Source organism: Rhinolophus sinicus, linkage group LG06 (genome assembly GCF_036562045.2).
Source record: "Rhinolophus sinicus isolate RSC01 linkage group LG06, ASM3656204v1, whole genome shotgun sequence".
Taxonomy (NCBI): Eukaryota; Metazoa; Chordata; class Mammalia; order Chiroptera; family Rhinolophidae; genus Rhinolophus; species Rhinolophus sinicus.
The window spans coordinates 9,909,345-9,926,049 of record NC_133756.1 but is presented as its reverse complement, the minus strand read 5'-3'; the positions used below and the strand labels follow the sequence as shown (position 1 = coordinate 9,926,049).

The 16,705-nt window shown below is 44.2% G+C and overlaps 1 protein-coding gene across 4 annotated transcripts in view; it reads right to left on the bottom strand.

The window, feature by feature from the left end:
- Window positions 1–134: 134 nt before the first annotated feature.
- THRAP3 (thyroid hormone receptor associated protein 3) overlaps window positions 135–16,705 on the bottom strand; it is a 73,761-nt gene continuing 57,190 nt past the window's right edge. For all 4 annotated transcript variants that reach the window (XM_074334402.1, XM_019726532.2, XM_019726531.2 and 1 more), the window contains 9 exons: window positions 13,451–14,353; window positions 11,205–11,918; window positions 9,981–10,153; window positions 9,132–9,243; window positions 8,047–8,131; window positions 5,952–6,139; window positions 4,066–4,261; window positions 3,505–3,645; window positions 135–1,678 (listed from right to left, as the gene is read on the bottom strand). In XM_074334402.1, coding sequence (XP_074190503.1) covers window positions 1,457–1,678; window positions 3,505–3,645; window positions 4,066–4,261; window positions 5,952–6,139; window positions 8,047–8,131; window positions 9,132–9,243; window positions 9,981–10,153; window positions 11,205–11,918; window positions 13,451–14,353 — 2,734 coding nt within the window. In that variant the 3' untranslated portion in view covers window positions 135–1,456. The remainder of the gene's footprint in view (window positions 1,679–3,504; window positions 3,646–4,065; window positions 4,262–5,951; window positions 6,140–8,046; window positions 8,132–9,131; window positions 9,244–9,980; window positions 10,154–11,204; window positions 11,919–13,450; window positions 14,354–16,705) is intronic.

Here is a 16,705-nt window from a genome sequence, read left to right as displayed (position 1 = left end):
TGAGTAACTGTGGAAGCTGAGCAACAGCCTGGGCCTAGCCCCATTTTGTCTGGCAGGTTCCCTGAAGTTGCTATGGGGGATATCTACCACCCCCCCAACACACACAGACACAGGGTGACAATGACCAGACCCCATTTTCATCTGCCACTTCATTTATTTTTTTATTTGCAGGAGGAGTTGAAACAAATCTTAAGGTGTTTTCATTTTTTCCCCTAAACATGAATCATTCAAGTAAAACCAACTTAACTATAGAAACGTAGCAAAGTAAGGGGAAAGTAGCACAAAAACCCAAGAGGCAAAGGTTGGAGGGGAAAGAGGTGGGTGCAGTCCGCATATACCATATGCATAAACGCCATATGATTCACCTGCTCAGGACCGCCTCCCCAGAAGGCAAGCACAAGGACCCCATTTTAAGAGGATGTTTTCCCCCCACACATCTGAGAATGTTTCAACTTAAAGCTTAAGGTTAAAAAAAAAGAAAACAAAGAAAACCCCACAAACCACCAGCCATAACCACCTTCCTTAATCGATCATAGGAGTTTCTTTTCATTTTATAAAAAGATTAATAAAAAATATTGAAAAAATTATTTTCTCATCTTATATTTGTAAAGATAATAGAATTCAGAAGTATCTTAGAAAACAGACCAGAAACCGCCGTCCAGTTTCCACCCGTTGCTGAGCAGATCAGCAGGACTAGAAAGTTAGGATACTGGAGCTGCTGGTGGAGAATGGGAAGCCCAGCCCAGAAGAAATGAGAAAATATGGGGGAGGGGGCACGTGGGGTGTGGTTAGGAGCAACACCATGTGATAATGGCTGTGCAGAAAAGGGGAACACAAGGTGCTCAGAAAGGCCTTGAACTCCTCCTCGACATACAAAACTGATTTGTACAAAGATCCAAGCAGTTTGGTCCCAAACTGAGGTGAACACTTCAATGTTTATTCACATGCTTTGTTTTCGCTTTTAAGAATCAAAGTTGCCCAAATTAAATCTTTCTGCTAATATTACTACATATACCTAAAAAAGGGGGAGGGGCTTTTAAAACCAGGATATGGGAGAAAAAATTGAAAATCATCAAATTAGTCTTCGCTCCAAATGAAATTAAGAACAAAACTGTTGGTTTCTAATAGGGAACAAACCAAAATCCAAGTATCGCTCTCCCCTCCCAGCCCCAGCCCCCACCCCACACACCAACAACAAATGAGAAACACAGCTAAAGCCCAATGTGCTGTGTTCTGCTCAAGAGCTGGGCCTGACCCCAGGCTCCACACCAGCCACCTCTGTCCAGTGGGACGCAGCGCCAGGGATGCTTTCAGCTGTAGTAGGATTCTGCATGGCTGGTAGGGGGTATGCGTAGGACTTTTCAGAATCTTCTTGGGGCTCCTCTGTTTAGCTCTTCGCCAGCCATCTTCCCAGCGCCTCTCTCCCCTGGGGTGGGGCTCCCATCAAGAGTGGCCCCTATTCAGTGGTGGGCTGTAAATTGTCCTTCTCTTCTCGGTTCTCTGTCCCACTCTCGTCATCTTCAATCTCCCCTTCTTCTCCACTGAACTTGTCGTGGGCCCACTTGGGACTGGTGCTGGATTTCCGGAACATGAATCGGCCCCGACCCCGGGGAAAGGCTCCTCGGCCCCGACCCCGGCTCACCCACTTCTCACTGCCTTCGCCTTCACGGTCATCATGCTAAGAGCAAAGAAAACTGCCATCAATGCCAGAGTGAACAAGAGCAGTCCGAACCTTCCGCTCTGTACCCACCCAATGTAGTCACCCAGTGTGACTTTCTCATAGGGACCCGTGCCCCAATCCACCTTTTGCTCCTTTTCTGTCCTCCTCCCTGTTCCCCACTTCAAACATACTACTGATTCAGATCCAAGAGAACATCCAGTTAGGTGCCCAAGAAAGCTAAGGCAGTAGATGGGGCATTGTATGACGATAAAATCTTCACTGAGCACCAAAAGACCTTCACATGCGTTAGCTCACTGAATCCTCACATCTACCCTGTCATTATCACCCTCCACTATGCAAATGAGGAAACAGGCTCAGGAACTTGAAATAACCCCATGTTATTTAGTACACCATCTCTCAAACGATGGGTCTGAGAAAGCCAATCACACCAAAACAGAAAACTGTCTGATCTGGGTCGTCAGGAAGCTAACAGAGGATACACAGCTGGAGCTCCCACTCTTCCCAACCCTCCCTATCCCCAGCCAAGAACAGAGAGCAATACCGAGAACAAATGACCTGCTCATGGTCTCAGACCACTTAGTGGCAAAGGCAGGACCAGAACCCAGCCTCTCATCTTTTACCTCCCCTCTTCAGTCTTATGCAAGGAGGCAGAGAGGAAGAGTAGGAAAAAACACAACCTACATCTCAATCCCTGCTCTGATCTCATGAGATAAGAAGGGATCCAATGAAATAACGAATAAGAAAGAATTTCAAAAACTAGAAGTTGTTGCTACCTCATCAGCCCCATGGCTTGAGAGTGGAAACCACCCACCCACGCATGTAGGGCCCCGCTCCTAGGGTCAACTCGGCACAGGGGCCAGTTGCTACCTCTCAGGTTGCTTGTTTACACACTGAAATGCATCAGCTCAGCAACGCTGCTTCAGGCGGCAAATGGCAGCAGGGCAAAGGGCTGTATATGGCCTTTAGTTGTCCCCAAAAGCAGTCCCACTCCAGTACCTATCCTGGACCCAGCCAACATTTCCCTAGCCTAGATATAGGCTCAAGGTCCTCTAGGAGTCTCAAAGCAGCTCCCAGCAGCCCTAGAAAAGCGAAGGTGGCTGTACATAGTCATCCACACAACGGCTTGTTTCCTAGCTGTGCAACGAACAACACAGACCCACTCCAGCCCTTCTCGTAGGGTAACAGAGACTCAATTCCAAGTTTACCTTGATTTCTACACTCAGTCACATCTGCTTGGATTTAAGCCTGCTAATGACATAGCAAGGCCAAGAGAGTTCACTCATTGGCCAGGTGGTTCAGCCTAGAAGAGCCCCAACCTGAGAGAGGGAGAGAGGCCCAGGTACCTGGGAAAGACCAACAGCTTAGATGAGAGAAGCCCCAGGGGCATTTTATTTTGGAGACGGAGCCCCTTCCTCAGAGATCCTGAGCTGTCCTTCCTGTCAATCTCGCACTGGGGAGTGACAGAGTGGAACTGCGGCCTAAGGGGAGGGTTACAGTTTGATCCTGGGTAGAAGCTGGAGGGAGGCCTCGGGAGGGGATGGGTGAGGAGTAAAACAAGTTCACAGACTACAAATGTAAGAGCAACGCTCTTGCTTGTCATGGAGCCCATGAATGTCTCAGATGGTAAACTTTTCCAAGGCCAGGACTGCCTCTCTGGAGAACACTCATTGCTAGCACTACACTGTCCCCCAAGTACACAGCCCTCCAGTGCAAGATGCCTGCACACGTATTTCATCAGCTCTGGAGAGACCGACTAAAGCCTTGGTGTCAGCTACCGTGTGTGCCGAAGGCGCCCGGCCCTTCCTGCTCATCCCCACACATACCAGGTAATACTTCTTGCTTTTGGGAGTGTACTCAGGGTCCCACTCCTCCTCCCGGTTTCTTTTTTGAAAATCGTTGCTACTGTTGTTGTTGTTGCCAGAGTAGGTGCCTCTGCCCCAGCCTCTCCCTCTGGCTCGAAATTGCTGTGGCAATAAACAGGGAAAAGAAACAAAGGACCATGTCAGGAACGGAGAAAAACAACTCTGCATTCTGTTCACTTTACTGGCACAGTTGTCTTCCAGTCAATATGCTGGTCGACTGGTTTTTAGCCATTCACCTTTCTGCTCATCTCAAGTCTACAGCCTAGACAGAGGACCACATGGCACAAGGGACTCCCTACACACAGCAGGAGCAAGACATGCCAGGGTATTGAGACCAGAAGCCCTAAGAGATTCTCTAGCTCAGTGATTATGATTAGAAAAGTACAAAAATAAAAAGCCTGGGTAATAGGGAACCAACCACAGATTCTGTGGTTGTATCAAGGGCAACTGAACTAGTATTCTGATAAACACAGAATTGGTGGGAGCAGGGGCTTGGAGAAAAAGGGAGGGGCAAGGTCTTACAAAGGTCCCTCGAGCTCTGCCTCCTCTTTCACTTGGACCCCCAAAGTCTTTGGTCCCCAGTCTTGATTTGTCAAAGCCCGTGGTGCTCTCCTCTCTGTCCTCCGCCTCTTCAGTGTACTCTTCCGCTTTGTAGGAGTGGGACGACGGGGAGGAAGAGGACGATGACCTGGACCGGTCTCGTGCTCGCCGGTGCTTCCTATGACAACAGAAAGAGCCAGGGAAATCAGTAAGCCTCTCAGGTACAGCCCCTCCTTACCCAGGAGGCCACCAAGACTCTGTCTAGGATGAAGATGAGTAACCTAAAAAAACCCCGCCCCACCCCCAACTTTCGCCCCAGTATACCTGGGGAGCTTCCTCCCAATTCTGTCAGTCACATTCAGTGACACAGCTATGTGTGAGCCTGTGATGAACACTAGACGTATACATAAGGAGGAACAAAATATAGTCTACAGCCTCTGGGAGCCCAGTATAACATATATGCACAAACTAGAAAAGCAAAAAGAAACTAACAATGTACTGAGAGTCCAATGTATATGGTACTGGGACAAGTAACATATAAATATGACAATTTATACATTATCACCTGTTTGTGCTTTATAGTACTTTTATTTCTCATAGGAAGTATACTATCTGTTTCCTGGGGTTGCTCTCCAGATTAAAAAACTGGTATGCTTAAACAACTTTACACTGACAGAGCTGGCATACAGTAAAGGGCAACTATGATTATTCAGTAATATTCTGCACATTGTAACCAGGTGACAGACCTGAGCAGAACCTGATTCAAACCAAGCTCTAATTATACCACTACTCCACACACCTCCCACCTCCCACTGAGCTCACACAGGTTGTGTTATTAAGCACAGGATCTGATGAAACTCTTCCCAGAGTTACTTCCCTCCCTTCCCTTCATCTGGGGGAAATTACAGACTAGGGCAAATTAGACTCCCCCGATGAGTCACCGTCTGTGGACTGGAGGTCAGTGCCAGCCCCGCCTCTAGGGAAGGCTGTTACAGGCTGCCTTGAAGGTGGCAGAAACACAAGGCTCTCAGGGGTACAGAAGGTCTTACAGGGAGAAGCCAGTCAAGTGTCAGTGACCTATTGTTCTCCCATCCCTCATCCTCCTCTATCATGAAAAACACCTTGCCCCTCTCCCACCTCCCACCCCCACATTTGAGAAGCTCAAGAACTTAAACAGTTTAATCTTATTAGCTTTTATTCATAAAAAGGGATCTGTCCCAGAATTTTTATAACTCAGATGTTTAACTCAGACTACTAGAAATCGGAGCTATCCAGAGGTTTCGATTCTGCTACGTTTAATGAGACGTGACTCAAAAATCATGGAACTTTCAAAAATGTAAACAGAAACAACAGGACCTTGGCACACATGCCGCCCTATGAAGTTCAACAACGCTACCTTTGTTTAAAGAATAACCTCTTGGAACTAGTTTAAAAGGCATTTAAGATCAACAATCTTGTCCTATCTGGTTCCACACTGTTTCTCTGACAAAGTGTTAGCACCTGACAAGTACTTTGAGCCATTTCTAAAATATAATCTCCCCACAAAGATTCCCGGTGAGAAAGAACGTGTCTAAAACAACTACAAAAAGAATTTTCAAATGATTCTCCATGCTGTCCCTATGGCCAAATGAACTGCCGGTCTCCCAGGAAGCCTTCTTTAGACAAGGATCACACCTACTTAGATGCAAAAGTTCTGTTTTCAAACTAGGATCTTCCTTGATGTTAGTTCCATGGTGTAAAAGGAGAAACTGCACAGTTGCTCTCATTCCTAACCCCAAAGTTCTCTGGCTTGGCAGGTATAGCCTAAAGGGGGCAGGCGAGACACTCCACTGAAGAGTCTGAACAAGGTGACAGACGGGCTTACGTACTTCTGCTTCTTTGATCCTTTATGGGTTTTCTCGGTTTTCTCAGCTGATCTTTCCCTCGAGTGGCTTGAGTCTCGGGAATCCACTGATTCTCTTGATTTACCTCGTTTAAGATCTCTCTCCTTATGTTTTTTACGACGTTCAATATCAAGGCGGAGATCAACAGGATCATCTTTGTATTTTCCCTCAGTCTGCCAAAAGAGAAATCAAAATGAAGGTTTTGGGGATTCAGGGCTACCAACTCAACCACCCCATAAACTGCGGCTAAGGCTCCAATGCAGAGAAGCACTGGGAATGTGAGGCACCTCGTACGCTTGGGAAGGATGCAGAATGTCCCAAGAAGTCACTTCATGAGGATCCCTCAGAGCCCAAACCAGTTCTCTACAGTAATGACAGCCTCCTAAAATGCTACGTATTGATCTTGCTTTGTTTCCTCTGTGGCCCCATAACGATCTGACTAGCCTCCACAAGTCAAGACAGCCAGACCAGCTCTGGAAGTGGTTGGGTGGCTCTGGCTTAGTCACCATCAGGAGTGGAAATGCTCGTGTTGTCCTGCCCCTACCTACACTGCAGCAGCCACCCAGGGCTTATCCTCTACCTGGAATCATCTCTGAGGACTGAGTCCAATGACAGACAGTGGGAAACTTAGGCAGCCTTTTAAAATGCTTGGTTATACTGAGAAATTTCTTGAGAGGGGGAGTATAAAAACCATAATGGATAAATTCATAAAGTGGCAATATGAAGTCAAAGTTTATTTTTAAAGGGGGGGAGAAAAAGAAAAAATCTTTTTGCTAACTTTCTAGGAAGTGTATGCTAAAGACACAGTATGAGCCCAGGAGCACCAATCGCTTTCCATTACAAACCAGCACAGCAAGGGTTTCAACAGTTCTCGGGAAACTCAGCGAGAGCGGAGATGCAAGGTGGTTTCAGGGACATTATACACTAGGACTTGTCTCATGGACGTAAAACCTCCCTAAAAGAGGAAGGAATGAGCAGTTCACTCTGTATTAACATTTTACTTACACAAACCACTAAGCTTTTTGTTGAAATAAGTGTGGTAGGTAGTCAGTAGTTGTAGTGTCACCACTGTTTTTGAGAGAGCTAACCGGGCCCCTGCACCCTCCAAAGACAAAAAAGAAAAAAAAAAATGTAGCTGCTGCTCCCTTAGCAGTGAGTGCAGACAGCACTTATAATGAGCTGGCTTTGTGAGACACAGAGGACCAGACGTCTTCTGATGTTACAAAACCTTGCATTTCAACATGTTAACTCGTCAAGCTGGTGGATACTTGGAGAAAAAGAAAAGGGAGATGGGAGAGAAGAGAGATTGTGCAAGAGGTGCCTCTCATCACATTCAACCAATAAGACAAATTTGTTTGGAAAACTTGATTACTATTTTTAGAAAAGGTTCCAGTAGCATTGAAGAGCCACCTCTAATTCTTAAATGTCAACTGTTTATGTGAATGAATGTCCATAAATACTAAGATTTTTTTCCAAACCCCAAATCTAGTATTTCACAGCAAAAGACTGCATACAAGCTTTAACCTCTTAATAACAGTGGTTTACGTGCACATCATTGCAAATGTAGCTGGGCTATCAAAGTAACGTTTAGCTTTAAATAACAGTAACCAACAGATGACAGATATGGTACAATGTTAGGAAAAAACTGGACTAGCTGCTTAAAACAGTCTATTAAGTTAAGATATGAATATTTCACTCTCCTCTGACATGCATGTCTTTTTTGAAATCATGGTTGGAAATAGCGCATGTATATAGTTGATTTGATAATACTTACAAGCAGAAAAATATCACAAAAAGTTTCTTCTCTCATCAAGGGCACTTGTTCCAAAACTCCTCTCTTTTTTTTCTCAAGCTCACCTCAATAGACTTTGGGGTCATTTACCATATTCTAACCACTTCACAAAGGTTGTTGATACATTTAATAAAAATTAACCCTTTGTAGTTCATTTTTAGAATTATGCCCATCCTTAAAAGAAAAACACAAACTTAAGTAGAGAGTAATTTAAACAAACACATTTCTGTCAAGTTCATGCCCAACGCACTCATTTTGTTGGAATTACTGATCAAAGCAACATTTCACCTTGTAGCCAGGTTCCCGGGGACTTTTCATTTCATCATGAGCCAAACCATGTTTTCTGAATGTACTGGGGGAAATGTCTATCCTCCTAAAATTGAAAACACAAAAATTATTTAATATTCCATAGCGTAAACATAGTATGTATAGTATTTCAGTTTGTCAGTTGGGGAATGGAATCACAGGCATTCCTTTTTATTATGTTTCATAACTTACATACATGTTGGTCACATACGTACATTCTCCCATTATGTGTGCACATCCACACACAAAATAAATCCCAACTTCTCAAACAGAAGAAACTTATTATTCCCTCCCAGTAATGTTACATCCAGGAAGACAGACTCACCTACAGACATATCTGTAATTTCAAGTTCACATCAAGACTATCTATATGGCCTGCTAACCTCAAAGGGCAGTTTTCATCTTGGGAATTAGAATGTAATGGCCCGTTATGCACCTATGAGATTAGGTCTGGGTGAGAAACAACTGCCTGGCATGTACACGACCCCAAAAGACCCTAAATCCAAGATTGTTGTACAAACATGGTTCTCCTACATCCTATCCTGAAAGAGTTGACTATTAAGGAATTAAAGATAAGGCCAGCTTTGTTTCTAGACAAAGTCCCTATTTGCTAAATAGACTCCCACAACCAAATGTGATATTCTTGAAACCTACTGGGCTTTTAAACTCTTTCACATAATTCTATAAGCTTCCCCACCCTTGGCCCCTATGCACTGCAAATACTTCCAAAAGAAAAACTGATACATGAAATACACTGGTTGTTTAAAGAAACTTAACGTTTTCTCTACCTACAGAAAGCTCAGTGAACTCAGGTTACCACTTGCCCTCTCCCAAGAATACAGAGGTTCATCTACATCAAAAACACTGTTTTCCTCAGGCCCCAAATGAGAAACTTGTAGCACAAAGTGTGTCCTTTCCACTGACAACTACCAACACCCACTTCTATCCTACATTCTTCAGGAAGTTACCCTAAATTCTGCTGCAAATGCACCTAATGTCACAGAAACAAGACAAGTGATGATCAGTCTTTTATGATCACCTCCAGTACATAAGGTTGAGGTCCTCACCTGTGTATCTCTGGGCTTTTCTTGTTTTTTGCTGCGTCCTGCTCACTTCCTCTCTTTAGGTATTTAGTAAAGCGTTCATGCAATGTCATTCCTGAGGACCCAAAGTGATGCTCTGTGGGGATTCAAAGAAAAACACATTATGCCATCAAAGGCATATTTAACTCTTTGGCATGAACCCGCAGCCACAGAGACGCGACTAAAGGAGTCAAATTCATACAACAAACATAGTGAAAAGAGGAAGGAAAGGCGGCTGGTTCAGACACAATCCCATGATGAGCACTGGAATACCACTGTCGCTCCCTGATCTTAGGACATGGACACAACGAGAGAACCCTGCAGCTTACTATCGTTTGAATCACACCACCAACTCCAGCTTGAGTTTAAATTTCAGACGGAATCTGTAACTGGCCCAACCCAGCTTCTGTATCACTTTCTCTGGGCCATTCCCCAACCCACCCACCTCCATGTGCCCAGGAGATGGCAGAATAATGTGGGGAAGAAATTCACACCACAAGAGAACCCTAGAGGCTGCCACTTGCTAGACAGGAAGAGACAGAGGTGCAGGAAAAGCCACTCTTCACACCTCCTTTTACAAGCATTTTAGACCTTCATGTGAAGGATTTTTCCTATTCTCAACGATCACAGGTTACTACTAGCAATTCAGAATGTTTAGCTCTGTAATTAAAAAATGGTAACTCCTTCCTAGAAGGGATTTCCTTCAAGCCAGTTCCTAGCTTCGAAGGCCCTTTCGGTAAGATAAAGGGGCCCCGAAGGCGCCCTATACACCCCCTCATCATTCTGCTTTTAAGAGAGGAGGCTGAGTGTGTGGCCCAGGAGCCCACGACTCACCTTTGACATGGTGGACAATGGTCACTATGTGCTGGGCAAACAGCTCGGAGGGGCTCCGCTGAGACTGAGCTGACTGTATGTGTTGGAAAATGGAACGAAATTCCTGTTCCTTTTTGTTGCTATGCACCAGATCTCGACAAAGCTTGCGTTCCTGAGCCAATAAGCCACTGGGTCTGAAAAAGAAACACAGGGAGGCCCAATGTAATAAGATATACAGAAAGTCAGAACATTTAAACCATTAAAATGCAATGTGTGTTTTTTTCAAAGAGTTTTAAAGTTATCCACAAAGTTCCTTTCTTTCCCTCTACCAAAGTTCAAAGTAGCCTCAATGCATCACAGCAAAAGGCATGCAAAATCTCTCTCTTCCGTTTTCTTTTTAAGGAGGGCGCAGCTCACAGAGGCCCAATGCGGGGATCGAAGCAGCAACCTTGGTGTTATTAGCACCATGCTCTAACCAACTGAGCTAACCAGCCACCCTTCTCTCCCCTTCACTGGGAATCTTTAACAGGAACAAATAGGCAGGATGAAGTGTTAAACCTCAGTGACTCTTTTTTTTTGCTTTTTTTTTGGGGGGGGAAGGTCACTGCTGGTTTTAATATGCACAACAAATGCGAATATATTTTAAAAGATCAACTAGCTTGGCCAGCCGTGGCCATTCAGTGAAGCGCCAAAATGAAGCAGAGCGGGATGTGCCTGGAATATGGCTGAAGCAGACTTCCAATAGGCCACACAGGCTTTCCAGCAAGTACACACAGCCTGGCCCTCACCCCCTTTCCTGAAGCTCTCCCTGCACCCTCCAGTCCCACTCGACATTATTTCATGGTGAAGGCCTATAAATAATAGACTTTGGTAGCCTAGTTAAGAATGGAGAAACAGATCCTGTCCTGGAAGGCTCTACAGCAAAAGGTATCTTAAGCACATTCGGAAAAAAATAGGATAAAGGGGTGGTGGTGCTGGACAGAGAGCAAGAAAGCAGCAGAGGGGACCCAGCACCCAGAAAGTCAGTCACTAAAGAAACAGGCTTCACCACCCCTGTGATCCTGACCCCAACACATAATCTCTCAGGGACACACACTCTCCACTAAAAACAGGTAGACTCAAGGGTATCAGCACTGAAACTTGGACAGAAGGGGCAATACAGGAGGGGCCTGTCCTGGTTCCAGAGTGTCCTCAGGGAGACACCGTTTAAGGCCACTAAAGTCCTGATCAAGGACTGCATCTCACCTTGCAAGGTCCTCATCAAAAGAGTCCATCCGGACATTGACCTGGGCCTCGCGAGTTATGGAAAAGGAAGACTTCCCCGTGGAAAAGTCTCCTTTGGCTCCTAGCTTCTCTCGGCTCTCAAAGGTCTTTCTTGGGGGAGGTGATGAGCTTTTCTCCTGGACTGCTTTGTAAGCAGTCACTCGGAAATTCTTTTCAGGCACGAACCCCCTGTGCCCACTTTCGGTTCTCTTGAGCCCTCCCCGATCCTCCTTTTTGGATCTCTCTGAGAAAGACTCCTCCTCCAACTCCTCTGTTTTCCTTTGCTTTTCCTTCCCAGGAGGGGCATACACCAGGCCCTCCCATTTGCCTGACTTCTCATCCTCCTGGTTTTTGTTTGAACCTGCTATGACTTTCGACATAAATTTGGGTTCATCATCAAACTCAGATTCTTTCCTCCCCTTAGCTTTGTCCTTATCTTGGTCGTCCATCTCGTCCTTGTGGAAGTCAGCCATCTTCTTCTCAAAGTCGTCTCGGAGCTTATACCTTTTGGGAGACTGGCTACCCCGGAAAGCCTTCTCAGAATCACTTTTGGGAGCAAACAGATCAGATTTCATTTTCGAATCACTCAAGCCCATATCAGAGAAGCTCCCTTTCTCTTTCATTTTCTCTTTATCAGTATTTGTTTGTTTCTGTTCCTTATCTTTTCCATTCTCTGTCTTCTGGTCATCTAGATACCTAGTTACAAAAACACAAGGGAGACACACAAAAGGCTTCTTAAGCAACTTCATCTAAAATAGCACTATATGGTCTTAAGTTTTGAATCTCTGAACAAACATGTCTTGTGGATTCGTGTTACCAAAGGGCTTTCTACTTGATTACTTTCTAGTAATTTAAAAAAAGCTGCCCATCACAGATGTAGAAACTTGGCATTTAAGAGAAAAATATACGGTCTGTGGAGCTGTGTCTTACAAAAGCCAACCAAAAAGAAAATAACAGAAGTAATTTTTAGGATACTAAAGAACAAAAACCTACTTACCTGTAAGTGGTCTAGGAAAAAAAAAATTAAGGTCTTATCCAACCTCCACTCAGTCACTTACAATCTGCTTTCAGCAAAGTTAACACAGAATGTTCAACCTTGGACTGTTTTGCTTTTATACAACTCACATTTGGAAATACAAGTCTCAAAAGAGACTTCAAATTTGCTTCAAGTCACCTAGAAGATCTAAATATAAAATATACTGCAAACACAAATAAAGACAAAATACATGTTAATTGAGGGGAGGGGGGCAGAAATCATGCTATTCTTTCTTATGGAAAAGCAGAGCTCATGCCCAAGTCTATGTCTTCTAATGACATTCACAGTTCTGGCAAGGAACAAAAAACTTACATTTTAAAGTGGACTTACTGAAGGCTGGACAGTACAGATTCTGAACATCTTATTTGTACCGTCAATGGAGAAAGTCTAACCAAGTTACAGTTACGTTAATATGGTAAACGGAATCAAAGGACAGCAGGACATCAAAGAATATGCTAACAGGAGAAAAGGAAAAGGGAAACCACTTGCCGGGCCGGTAAAGTCCCGCTTGACAATCTGGTCCCAAAGTGACGTCCCTGTTACATCTCTGCTGTCCCAGTCCATCCAATCACACAAAGAAAGATTCAGGTTCCAACTCACCATGTCCCCCAGGGTACAAAGACGGAAGCACTGTCACGTCCTAACACGCAGCCCGGATGGCTTCTACTGGGACATACACCCACCTTGCGATTTTACAACAAGGCCTTCCTGGACTAAGCCTTGAACTTTCCCATTGTGCCCAGTCTCCTCAACTGGAGGGTGTGAGGGTGCGAGGGTGCAGCTCTTCACCATGTAGATCCATCACAGGGTGGGTCTTAGAGAGTCTAACAGCTCCAATGGCCATTCACTTTGACAAAAGACCGTATTTTTTTTGATAGCTGACCCACAAATCTCTACAGTTCTCTCTGGCTTACATTGGTAGAATCCAAGGCAAATTTTAAATGTGAAAACATCATTGCAGAGTAGTCTAAAGAAACTTTATGCTGCAATACAAATTCAGGAAGGTAGGAAAGCTAGAGTTAAGTTTAAGGTTTCCTTGGGTGACGCTTTTAAAGTTTGCTAGCTAATGAAAAGTTTAGGAAATGGGGATTACCTTATTACGATTAATCAGAGCGCTAACTCAGATCACATTACAACTAAACTGCCAGGTGGTGAGATAAACAGAACCAGGCAGGGGAAACAAGATACTTGCCTCTTTGTATAGGTTGCTCCTCCTGGAGCAGCAGCCTCCTCCTCCTGAGACGAGCCGTATGTGGAGCCAGTGGCCGGTGGACTCTTACCCACAGGGCTCTTTTTGGATGGACTCAAGGACCCAGAGCCATGGTCAAACTGACCTTGGTGTGTCCCAGCCTGGTACCCAGAACCACTCTGCAGAGTTGAGCCCATCTGAGATGTGCTGGAAAGTGGAGGGCTGGGCTTTGGCACAGGGCTAGGACGGGGGGACCGCCGTCTCACCACCACAGACTGGAGGGGGCTTTTCAGAGCAGGGCTTCGCTCCCGGGGACTCAGCTCAGAGACCGCTGAGGCCCGGGATGCACTACCAGCACTGTACGTGCTGCCATCTGCCCACGGCTTCGAGCTCTCAGACGCTTTTGTATCTTCAGAGGTGCCTCCAGAGAACGTCTGCTCCTTGGCCTCGTCTCCCTGGTTATCCCCGGCAGCATGAGATGGCCGGCTATCCTTGGAAGAGGACTTTTTCTCCTTTGCAGACTTGCGCTTAGATTCAACTCGGCTGTGGTTGGAGGAAGAACGAGAGGACGAGGAGCGCCTTGACCTGTCAGAGGAAGACTTATCGGAGTTTCTAGAATGGCTTCTGGACCGTGGCGAAGGGGACCTTCTCTTTGGGGACCGGGATCGGGAACGGCCCCGACGAGGACTGTATGCTTGCCGGTAATTCTGCCAATTTGAGCGGTAGTTTCCATAACCTCCGCGGTTATACTGGCCCCACGGATAAAAGCCTCTGTTGCGCCCACGGAAATAATAGGGCCTTCTGTAGCCTCTGTTGTGACCTCGGAAATCCCGATTCTGATACACTCTTGGGTGATTCCTCTCTCTGTTATGAGCTGGAGAATATGATCTGGAACGAGACCTAGAACTGAAAAGCGGATGGGGGGAGAGGAAATGTTTGAATTTTTGACACAAGCATTTTTATTCAAGAAAAACCTGCCAACAAAAAAGTAACATTTTGAAATTCCTGCTCTTGGGGTGCACACTTAAATATTTAATCCCACTGCTTGTGGCCCATATTAAGTACAAAAATACAGATAAAAATTTCTTTAACAAATGAGATACCGAGATTGCTGCATTAATATTACAGCACATTGTAAATGGAGATGGATTTCTACAGTGACATGTTCTTAGTGTAGCAAACTAAACAAAGACACTTTAATACAGTATACTGACTGCTCTGAATTCCACAGGCACGGGGTTTACAGGTCCTTAGGTCACTGGCAGTGAGGAAGCATCGCAAGCTGTAGTACCTACCGGTAACTACTCAGGTCTTTTGGCCTCTGCGCTGTTATAACACTCTACTCCCCACCCTATTCACCTCTCTGTGCAGGGCTCATTTCTTAAGAGTCCACTAAGACCGGGCGTTGTAAAAAAACAGTATCTTCAAACCAAAGAACACTTAACTAGGGACCTCGAGAATGCATCTATGCAAAACTTTAAAGATTTTTAGCTAAAACCAGAAGAGCAGAGCATATAAATACTGTTTTTTTTACTTGGGACCTGGAAATGTTCTCCCTATTTAATTTAGGTCAGTTTCTGTGGCTGAACTACAAGGTATTACTTAGGTGCCACAAGAGGGCACTATCTGACTATAAGACACCCGAGTACACAGGCGATTGATAAGCAAAGAGGAACTACGAAAACCCTCCCCCCGCTGCACATCTTTCAAGTTAACCTGAAGTCTAGTGTTGTGTTCTTCATTGATTAAAAATACTGAACCCTAGTTTACCAAAGGAACATTTCCAGAACCACGGGGATTTAACAGTGACCTAACTTTGTAAAAATTACATGTCAATGAATGCCAAGCTTGTCAATAACAGGAAGGGAGCTTTGCTTCTATCAAAAAGCCCAGAACTATACCTGTTGGTGTAAAAACCCTCTGTGGGTTCTTGGATACCACCTGTCTTGTCAACTATGATATAGATCATTAACATTAACCACTACTGCTAAGTAGTTAGCTGGAATTAGGTAAAATTACTAGAAAATTCCTTCCAAAAATATTTTCTTTACATATAGAATAAAAATTCTTTAGTTAATCAGCAGGCCTCATATCAGGCCTGACTGGGAACAGATGCATTTCCTGTGTTTGCTTGTTTTATAAATAACTCCATGTAGCAAATGTGACAGGCTTTAACAACTAAACAAAATGGTATTTTAAAGAAGAAACTTACATTTAATTTAATCTAAAGAAAATAAAATGGGATTGGTTTTCTATTACTTATTACTCTGTGGTGCTCAGGTTCTTTATCTACCCCAAGAATAAGAGTAACTGGAAAACATGCATCATACTTCTGGTTGTTAATGGTTGCTATTTAAGTACAATTAAAAAAACAAAAACAAAAAAAACAAAAAACTTACCTTCCATACTTTTCATTCGAAAACAGTTTAATATAAGAAAAGAAGGAGGAAGAGGCAGGTGCAGGCTATGAAATTGAGTCTGACCCAATTAAATGGCTATACTTGAAGGAGGTCATGCACCTCCAGCACTAAGGAGGGTTAATTCATGTTCCCATCCTCAGAGGCTACTGCTGCTTCTGTCACCAATTACTAGTGAGGGCCCTGTGGCATACTGCATCCAAAACCCGCAGTCATTGCACAGATGCAGGAACATGAGTCTCTGCAGATTGCAAATGAAGTTATTTACGAGAAGTCACTTAAAAGGATACAGTCTGTGAAACACAAGGAAACAATCAATTTTCTCCAATTCTGTAGAACTCAAGCAGTTAAGTTAATTTAAAAGCATGGTTTCTCAAACTCTCTGGATAGTACACTTTCCTTGTAGGAGAGGGAAAACAAAAGGGAAAAAAATCATGAAACAGATAAGCCAGAAATAAGAATTGAACATCCAGTGGCAAATTTATCTGTTTCTAAAAAACAAAAGTAAGACTAGAATCAAGTATAAAAACATGTTTTCTAGTGGAGAAATTCCTCCAAAATAGCAATCTTCTAGGTGTAAGATATCACATAAAGTGGCTCTAGAACTACCCCACCACATATTGCCTGCCTGAGATATTTTTCCCTTATTTGCTAAGTCAATGACCATGCCAAATTATTTGCAGAATAAAGCGATCTGTCCAGACAGATATGCCCAGAGTTCCAGCTCACACAAATACTTCAGAGTTGATTAACATTTTTCAATTTGATTTGTGTCAGTTCAATTTTGTGTCTCAGTTTTGGTTGTATAGCCTCGTTTTTGAACCAATTATTTAGTTTCCAC